Below are 10,126 nucleotides of genomic sequence, written 5' to 3'. Positions count from 1 at the left end.
AAGAACCTGCAGATAGAATGAGATCACAGGCAACCCTGGATGGGAGTGCTGAAAAGGCGCAAAGAGGTCATTTCACTGATGGGAAGAGAGAGGCTCAGAGGGGAAGGTGAGAGTGACCAGCCCCTCCTGCTCCCACCATAGGTCAGGACAGGGTCAAGACAAACCCAATGCTGCCCCAGGAGGCTGGGAGCGCACCTGGCTCCTCTGGCCATCCTTCCAGAATGATGAGAAAAGGAGCCACTCTTCCACAACCACCATGTGCTCAGCCCACTTTGGCTCCAAGCCTCACAACAACCCTGTGAGGTGGGTGTCCACGTTCTCAGTCCACAGATGAGACAGGCCCTGACCCGCCTGAGGGCAGAGACAGACCGTTAGATCAGGGCCGCCTGCCGCCTGGGAGCATGCCTCCTCTGCGACACAGACTGGGGACACGTCCCTCCACTTCATCGCGGAAGCATGAGCCACCTTCTAATTCAGGAAGCCGGGGGCTCCTGTTTGGGTTGTGCCTGCTTTGTCGTCCATCCCCAAGTTCTGAGCAGGCCAGGACATGCTGGCAACAGAGCCGGCCCAACCATATCTGATGTCAGGCTCCTTGACCCCAGGACACGATCAGAGCAAGAGGGGTGGCCGGGGAGCTCTGGGGCTCCACCCACCTCCACCTCTCATGCCAGGGCACCTTTGCATTGGCACAGCTTCTTGGGTGAGGGTGGGATAAGGAAAGAGGAACCCAGCAGGTCCTTACCTAGTCAGAAGCCCCCTCCCTCCAGGAAAAGGAAACGTGAAATGAAATCAAACTGAAATGATTCAGGCACAGATCAGCCTCAGGTGCCCCCTGGATCCTGATTTCTGTGGCCTATGGCCTCCTTGAAGCGTATTGTCGGAGGCATAGGAAGGGGGCTCGGTTCGCAGAGCTGCTTCGCAGATGCATAAGGCAGAGGCCAGACAGACCAAAAATGGGGAGTTAGGCAGGCAGGTGAGGAGACAACGAGGCCGGTCTCCCCTCTGTCACCTCTCTCCGTGCCTCACTGCCTTTCCAGAGGCTGGTAGTTGGGTGGCATTAGCTGAGGACTAGGCCTGAACTCTGCCCCGCCGGGAGCTGGAGGAGCACGGTGACACCAGCTCCATACCTGCCGGGTTCCCCTCCTGGGGCTGGCAGTAGTCAGATGAGGGAGGCAAGGGAGGAGCCCGTTTCTGGACAAGGCCCCTCGTCACTGAACATGGAGCAGCGGTCAGGAGGAGGACCTGGTTCATAACCCAGCCAGGGCAGGCAAAGACCTGGCTGAGCCTGGGGGTCGGCGGGGGACACTCAATCCAGCCATTGGCAGGCCTGTCCCCGCCCTGCTGATGCCTGGTCGAGTGGTCAGTCCGAGGGGCCCCGGCATGACTGACAGTCCTTCATGTCCTCAGAGTAGTCCTCGATCTGGATGGTCGTGGTGTGGAAGTGGAACATCCCCTGCAGGCGGTCACTGGCTGCCTTCAGCACAGCCTGGGCATCTGCATTCTCAGCTGGGGGCCGAGAAGACACGCGGTGGGAGAGGGGAGGCACCAGAGAACCAGTTACTCACTCTTGGGCCCTTAGGAGCGAGTAGGAGGCAAGTCTCAAGTCCTAGCCCCAGCAGAACAAGATAGGGGGCCATGAACATCAAGAAACCCCCAGACTCACTCCCGTACCAGGCAACCGTCTGGTTCCCACACCTGGCACACAACCCTGAAAGGGCCGGAAAAGCTCTGGCTTAAAGGCTCGGAGTCTTTCCTCTGCCACTTACTAGCTGTAAAAGCCTGGGCGAGTGCCTTTACCACCTCCCACCGCTATAGTTTCTTCATCTATAAATGGGACCTTGATGATCAAATAAATAACAGATGCCCAGTACTCAGCATGGGGTCAGATCCAAAGCACCGGCACCGTGAGCACCCGGCATCATCTGGGCAGGTCGGGCAGGGATGGCCCCAGGGTCCCTGGCTGCCTCTCTTGCACGAGTGCTCTCACCACTCACCAATGGCGATGTGGACAGACAGGATAGGCTGGGCCACGGTCAGCGCCCAGATGTGCAGGCTGTGCAAGGCTTCCACGCCCTCCACGGACAGCAGCAGATTCCGCACGGCTGTGAAGTCCACGCCCTTGGGGGTCCCTGAGGACGACAGGGACAGGGCTGCCTCCCACCCACACTGCTTCCTGCTCCTCACACAGCGCCTCACGCAGACCTCCGTGGCCAGCAGAGCTGAGGTCACCCCTGCCTCCCGAAACGAGCCCCATCATGTCACCCTGCTGTATTTTCCTCTTCACACTTGACACTGTCAGAAATGACCTTATTTGTTAGTTTCTTGCTATCTCCCTGTCTCAGATGGAAACTCTGTATGCGAGCAGGACAACTGTTTGGTTTATCACCCTATTAGTGCCTAGAATAGTGCCTCTTCCCTGAGTATGTTTGATATAAAAATTTTTTTAAGATAAAGAAGGCAACCCGGGGCTCCCTGCACCCCCATGGGGCATCCTTGTCATCATTTTTATCTGGGTCCATCACATTCTTGGAGAAAATGCTCTGACCTGCAGCTGAACACTCAGGCTGACCCCAAACCAGGATCCAGACTGATTCCAACCACAGAGACGTATGGCCCCAGACCCTGGGTGCCAGAAAGCCAGGTAAGTAGGTGTGGTAACTCGGGCAGACCATTCGCTACCACTAAGCACCCCTCAAAGCCCTGCCACGTCTTCCCGAGGCGGGAGCGCCTCAGGAAAGACGGCCTGAGCTGGAGTGGATTCAGCAGTGTTTCTTGTCCAACTCCGACTGTCTTTTTCTCATCCTCAATCTGCACCCCCCAGCACTGTGCAATGAGAAGCATAATCCTCACTCCAAAAGGGAAGGCAAGTGGAGACTCAGGAAGCATATGAGGAAGGGCAGGAGGGCCAGCTGCTAAAGACACACCTGGAAGCCCCCAGACTTGGCAGGGAGGACACAGCCCAGCAGGGAGAAGGCACCCTTGGGGGTAGAGGGATGGAAAGGACGATCCAGGGGACATTTCCAGAACAACCACACCTGAGGACCCTGCTCAATGTCAAGATTAGCCTGGACCCCAGGAGGTTCTCCAGACCTTGCCCCCCCACCATGTGCTGTGATGTACTCTCACAACCAACACACACACACACAGTGCATGCTCAGTCGTGTCTGACTCTTTGTGACCCCATTGACTGTAGCCCGCCAGCCTCCTCTGTCCGTGGGATTTCCCAAGCAGGAATACTGGAATGGGTTGCCAGTTTCTCCTCCAGGGGAAGCTTCCCAACCCAGGGATCAGACTGGTGTCTGCTCGATTTGCAGGCAGATGCTTTGCCCCTGGGCCACCTGGGAAGCCCACATATACACAGACTCGAACTTATCTTTGCATTGGAAAATAAAGAGCGAAAAGGGAGCTCCAAGTTCAGATTACCTTCCATCAGCACCAGGATCACGTCTCTCAGGATGGTCAAGGTTGTCCCCAGGACGAGGATGGAGAACAGGAAGGTGCAGATGGGGTCTATAAACTTGTACTCAGGCTACAAGGAAAAAGGAGAGGCAGAGCTGGGGGGTCACCAGCCAACACCTCAGCCTCCCTTCTCCCCTCCCACCTAGCAGTGAGTCAGGGAGAAGGGCTTTTTCTGCGGGGTGGGCATGAGCTTCACCCTGACCCTGCCTCCCCAGTTCTCTACCTTTTATTCTGTGTCCAGAAGGACAGGCAGGACATACCACAGTTCAGGATAAGACACCATGCCTTCCCACCCCTCCCTGCCCAAGAGGCTAAGCCACAGACAGAGCTAAATGCAATCTTAGGCACCATCTGGCCCAACATCCCAGCTTTATAGGTGGGGTAACAGAGGCTCAATTAGAGCAAGGGACTCCTTTACATCATGCAGCTAGCAAGGGGTGATCTAGGCTTCAAACCCAACACTGGGCTCTTTCCATTACACCCCACTGCCTCTATGTAATGGGCAATGCCCAGGCTTCAGCAGCCTACAGTTCTGGATTTGAATCTGACTCCACAGCTTACCAGCTAAGTGATACTGTGCAAGTCACTGAACCTTTCTGGGCTGCAGAAAACACCATCACCTCCCTTCAGGATTCTCATCAACATCAGAAGTGCTAATGCTTAGTGGGTGTTGGGTAAATGTTTCTTCCCTCTCCCACCCTTCTGCCCAGAGCTGGGAGGGAGCTAGAAACTGGAAAGGGTCCTATGCAGAGAGAAGCCCCCAGGTGACCTACACCCCCTCCCCTACTTCCCCCTGTCCCCAGCTCTAACCTTGAAGTATAAAATAAAGGCTGCCACCAAAACGCCCAAGCTCTGCAGAAAGTCTCCAATGACGTGGATAAAGGCAGCTCGGACACTGGGGCTTCCCTGCTCCTGGCTGGCGTTGTGGCCGTGCTCGGGGTTGTGGCTGTGTCCATGGCCAGACTGGTGAAGAATCAACCCCATTCTATGGGAGTGGAGACAAAGTCCAGGGGCTCGCTGAGGGAGCAGATGGAAGCTTCAAATTCGGCCAGGCAGAGGCCCCCATCAGGACTGACCTCCCTGTGGGGGTCAAAATCCCAACCCCCACCCAAGACTGCATGATCCCTTTGGCCACGGAAGGAGCCCAGCGAACGTGGCCTTGGTTCAGAGTTTTGCCAACGGGAGGAGGGGCTCAGCTCCATCCAATGCCAGGCTGAACCTGGGCACAAAGCTGCCCCAGTGCCAAACCTCAGAGCAGAAGGGCACTACAGAGGAGATCGAGATCCCCTCAGCATGTCACAGAGGGTGAAGCTGAGGCCCAGAGAGGAAACTGGCTTGCCCAAGGCCACTGGGCAAGGGGGAGAGAACCCAAAATAGACACCCCCACTCTACACAATTTGCGTCTCAATGAGACCAGCTTCAGGCACATCAGATTGAAAAGGGCCTTGAGATTCTGTCCCTAGGGACCCCTGCTCCTGTAAGCACTAGACTCACCCCGCCCGCAACAGGAAGGAAGCCTGTCTCTGGTTATTCACGGACACATAGAGGGTGGGGACCTGATGCCGCCCCAGGTTTACAGTTCCTGATGGCCTGGCCCCAGGCCTCAGGCAGGGCCCAGGTGTTCCAGGCACCAGAGCTCAGCCCACGAGGGAGATTCTGATCCTGCAGCCATCCTGGTGTGGGGCATGCCCCCACCCACAACAAGAGCAGGCCGGCAGGTATGCCTGGGAGGAGGGGGAGGGTACGCAGGGACCCCAGGCCACACTCACATGATGTTCACGACCACAGCACAGCCCGACGTGATCAGCATGGTCTCCTCCTTGATCTCATAGTCTCCAGAAATCAGCCTTTCCGCCGCCAAGTACACCAGCACCCCCGTCACGACCCAGATGGACAGCACAGAGAGCAGGGCACCCAGGATCTCTGAGGAAGAGCCCGGCCCCCAGTACCAATCTTAGCATGGGGCCCTGAGGCTAAGGAGCCCCCTCTCCCTCCCCACAAAATCTGAGCCTGGGTCCCACTGGAGGTATGGCTCTGCTGGAGGTGCTATGGCTGGCACCTCACCCCACCACTCGTACATCTGAAAAGGCTGGAGCTAGAAGAAGCTCAAGACATCATCTGGGACAACCTTTTCAATTGAAGCTGACTCATTAAATATACACTCATTGCTCAGCTGGCAAATTGAGGCTCTGAGGAACAGAGGCTGGGCCATCTCCCAGCAAGAGAATGACGATGCAGCCCAGAGATGAACTTCAGAAGGCTTTGCTGACCTCTCCCTCCCCCCTAGAGCCAATCCATGGCGTTATGTGCAAAGTGAACCCCAACGTTGTTTATTCTTAAATAAATACAGCTTGCCCTCTCAGGAAGGCGGACTCTCCTTTCCTGCATGGTGGGAACTCCCAGAGGACAGGGGACCAGGGCACCCCCATCAGACTGGGAGCTCCCAAAGGACAAAAGTCATGGTTGACATCCTCTTCCCCCACCAAAGTCACCCTTCCTGGCTTTACGCAGGGACCCAGTGCACTCACCTAAGAACTTACATCTTAACCCACCCCCTCCCCCAACTCCACCCTCATCCCAACCAGGCCCTCACCAGCTCGATGCCAACCGAAGTTCATGGTCTTGGTGGCTGGCCGGGAAGACATCCACAGGGAGAAGAGGCTGATAAGCATGCTGGCAAAGTCAGTGAGCAGGTGGGCTGCGTCTGTCATGATCGCCAAGCTGTGTGCCAGGTACCCACCTGCAGGGCCAAAAGGAGGGAGGATCCTTATCGGCTCCCCAAAGAGCCAGTTTCCCAGAGAGTGTGTGCAGCAGGGAAACCATGAGCTCTGGAGAAAGACAAGGGATTCCAGACCTCTCCACCATTAGCTGTGTAACCATGAACAAGTGACTTCCTTTCTCCGAGCCTCGACTTCTAGCATCTGTGAAATGGGATTAGCAAAATCTCCTTAGAGGATGAATGTGAAAATTGAGTTCAAATTGGGCCTGGAGGGGAATACCGCTGCGGTCCAGTGGCTCAGACTCCCCACTTTCATGGCACCCTCTGCTCGGGTTCAATCTTTGGTCAGGGAACTAAGATCCCACAAGCCATGGGCCTAAACAACCAAAAACAAACAAACAAAAAACCCAAAATGGACTTGGAAGGCATTGTAGGTACTCAATAAATGCTGTTTTCTTCTAGCATTCAGGTCTTTCCTGGCCTACTAGTTTTGTGCGATCTCGGACAAGTTACTTAACCTTATGATGCCTCAGTTTCATCATAAAAATGAGACTATCAGGACCCATGACAGCACGAGGTTGTTGTGACGATTGCATGAGACAGTGCGCGTGTAAGAGGTATAGCATGGTGTGAGTGAGTGACAGTTGCTCAGTCACGTCTGGCTCTTTGCAATCCCATGGACTGTAGTCTACTAGGCTCCTCTGTCCATGGGATTCTCAGGCAAGAATACTGGAGTGGGTTGCCATTTCCTTCTCCAGGGGATCTTCCCCACCCAGAGATGGAACCCTGGCCTCCTGCACTGCAGGCAGCCCCTTTACCCTCTGAGCCACCAGGGAAGCCTACTATTAGCATGGCAAGCATACAGTAAATGGGGCTGTTAGTATGAATACTACAGGAACATTCAGGAGAAAAGCCTTTTGGGTCATCCAGACTACCCATGTGCCAATTTCATTGAATTAGCCCAGAGTTCTTACCGATGACTTCCCCAATCATGAACAACAGGCAGAAGGCAGAAGCCACACAGAGCTGGCGCCAGGCCCTCTTCTTGGGGTCACCGTGACTGCCAGGACCCTTCTGGGAATGGCAGTAATGGCTGCTCTGGGGAGCCAGCTCAGTGGGCTGCAAGGCCAGGCCAGGTGAAGACGGAGGGATGCCGCTGGTCCCATCCTGCCACAGAGTTGTGTAAGTCCTGTCCAGAGAGGAAGGGTGAGGGGAGATTCAGCTGGGATGGGAGCAAAGAGGGCTGACTTTAGTCTTATCTCTCTGCGGGGCCTGCGCATTCCCCTGCGCCCGTTCGGCAAAAGAGTTAAGGATATACTCCAAGCGCGACAGACTCTAAGGAGTGACCAGAAGCCCCTCCTTGCAGGAGGGTGCTGGAGAATGACCAGTCCTGGAGTCTTGGCTCCGTGTGTTTCCTCCTCCTCCATCCCTCCCAGGGCTTGGAGGAGGGAAAGACCTTGGGAACTAGCCGGGGGCGGGGCGGGGGGGTGCCGGTGCTGGGCTGGGCCGGTCCAGCGGAGCGCGGAGAAGTCTCAGAGCTCATGCTAAAGGAAGACAGCAGCTCCCCCTTCACAAGGACTTGGAGACACCGGGCTTCCCAGGGCGGGGCGGTCCTCGGGCTAAGTGCCAGCCCCGGGGCGGAGCTCCAGGCACGCACTCCCCCACGAATCCGCAGGGGTCAGGATCTGTGCTCTGCGGCGAGGAAGTGACTGGTCCCTGTGCTCAGCCTCAGTTTCCCCTTTCCTCCACCTCCCCCCGACCCCTCCTGTCGGGGTTGGGGGGGTGGTCCCAGATCGAGCCGTCGCCAAAACCAACCACTGCCAGTATGGCAGACGGGAAGATGGGGCTGAGGCCACTGAAATTCCCGCCCCTCCCCAGGTTCTCCTTACCCAACTGCAAGCTTGGTGTCCAACAGATGCATCCTCTCGCCCGCTTTCATGCGGCCCCGCGCGCCCTGCCACGTGCTCCCTGGAGTCGCGTGCTGGGCTCTCCAGCGGCGAGTGCTCACCGGCCACCAGCGCCGTGCGCACAGCTCCGGCCGCCCGCCCTGCCGCGAGTCCGCTCCCGCCTAGACCGCGCCGGGGCCGCCGAGGGGTCGTCCCGCTGTCGCTACCGCTGCTGCCCCCACGACGCCGGCGGCTGCGCCCCGCGCCCGCTGGCTTTATCAAGTCCCCGCTTCCCCGTGTGAAGCGGCGCGTCGTGCGCAAAAGCCCGCAGGGAAGGGGGAGGGTGTAGCTGGCTGCAAAGGGCCCGGGCGCTGACCCCAGCACCCGGGCCCCGGAGCCCGAGGAGCCCACCTGGCCTAAGTCGGAGAGCCTAACCGCCTCCGCCCAGCCCGGCTGCTGCTTGCTGTTTCTGCCTCCACTGCGCCCACTTGCCACCCGCGCGAGGCTGGCTGCCTCCGGCCGGGAAGTTCTCGGGACACCGGCTTGTTGAAATCGGCTTTGAGACGCCTGAGAGCAGGAATGTGGCTCCTAGACTCAGAATAAAGGGCTCCTGAGGCTGGGGTTGTTGTCTTCCTCCTCGGGAAACCCGTGATCGGTTTCCACCTTCCGGCTGCAGGCGTCCGAGGCCCCCCAAGTTCTGCGCAGGCTAGGGGGCTCCCGGGGGCGGGGTGTGCCTGCACTCAGCCTGGGACAGTAGCCTTCCTGACTGACCCATCCTCGTCGCTCTAGCAGCACCAGTTCCTCCCCTTCTGGGCTCCGATTAAAATCTGGGGTGACCGGCTGTATCTCCACCGCTACATGGAGCAGGGTCGCACTTCAGCCCCAGCCGCCATCTGGACTGAGCTGACACCGCCACCGGCACACCAGCTATTCTCCACTGCCCCGCGGTAGTTCCCAGGAGCCACGCGTGGTCTTCGGCCGAGAAACGGCAGCTAGCTCTTCCTGCCGGGATCCACTGGGATTGGATGTGTGTTTTGTGCAGGTCTCACTCAGCTTATCGATCCAGTTGAAGTTTAAAACTGCCCCAGGCTCAGCTCAGATTAATCTTATAATTTACTTGAGGGCAAAGTGAAATGAAGTGAAGTTGCTCAGTCTTGTCCGACTCTTTGCGACCCCGTGGACTGTAGCCTACCAGGCTCCTCTGTCCATGGGATTTTCCAGGCAATAGTCCTGGAGTGGATTGCTATTTCCCTTCTCCAGGGGATCTTCCCAACCCTGGGATCGAACCCTGGTCTCCTGCATTGTAGACAGACACTTTACCATCTGAGCCAAATGCAAAGTACATTGTAAATTCTCAGTATATGAAGATTTACAAATTGGATCGACACATTTATTCATTTTATTAAAAAAAAAAAAGCTTATGCCAGATTTCCCTTAACTTAATACTTTCCTAGTACTCATTTTAATTGATTTGCAAGAGTTTAACTAATTAGTTAAGACTGTGATATATGGAAAAGCCGCTTCATTTGTACGCTGTACCTGTCTCCTTCCAAGATCCCTAGAAGTCCTATGCAAAGGACCTGGCAGTTCAGACACCTCAGCAATTTTATTCTAAAAATGTTGATATTCCAATAAAGAAGGCTTCCCAGGTGGCGCTAGAGGTAAACCACCCGTCTGCCAATGCAGGAGAGAGAAGAGATTTAGATTTGATCCCTGGGTGGGCAAGAGCCCCTGGAGGGGGTCATGGCAACCCACTCCAGTATTCTTGCCTGGAGAATCTCATGGAGAGAGAAGTCTGGTGGGCTATAGTCCATGGGATTGCAAAGAGTCAAACATGACTGAAGCGACTTAGCACAGCACAGGTGGTTAAAATACACATGTAATGAAAATTTGCTAATGACCTCAGATTCTTGGGTCTTGTTTTTCACAGCAAAAAAAAAAAAAAAAAAAAAATAGCTCATATATATTCTGGCTCCTCCCTCACCGCTTCAGAGCAGTTCCTTTGTAAACTCACCAAATATAACTGAACTCACACCTTTTCTTTCATGCATTTTTTTTCTGT

At 56.0% G+C, this 10,126-nt stretch overlaps 1 protein-coding gene across 1 annotated transcript; it reads right to left on the bottom strand.

Annotated features, from left to right (window-relative positions):
• Positions 1-510: 510 nt before the first annotated feature.
• SLC30A2 (solute carrier family 30 member 2) lies at positions 511-8,117 on the bottom strand. Its single transcript, XM_052635483.1, has 8 exons — positions 8,068-8,117; positions 7,153-7,367; positions 6,053-6,199; positions 5,229-5,382; positions 4,270-4,444; positions 3,424-3,529; positions 1,995-2,129; positions 511-1,506 (listed from the first exon to the last, which is right to left on the bottom strand). The coding sequence occupies exons 1-8, from the start codon at positions 8,115-8,117 to the stop codon at positions 1,361-1,363; spliced, it is 1,128 nt and encodes a 375-aa protein (XP_052491443.1). The 3' UTR covers positions 511-1,360.
• Positions 8,118-10,126: the final 2,009 nt, after the last annotated feature.

This window comes from Budorcas taxicolor, chromosome 2 (assembly GCF_023091745.1).
Source record: "Budorcas taxicolor isolate Tak-1 chromosome 2, Takin1.1, whole genome shotgun sequence".
NCBI classification, from domain to species: domain Eukaryota; kingdom Metazoa; phylum Chordata; class Mammalia; order Artiodactyla; family Bovidae; genus Budorcas; species Budorcas taxicolor.
This window is presented reverse-complemented; position numbering and strand designations above follow the sequence as displayed.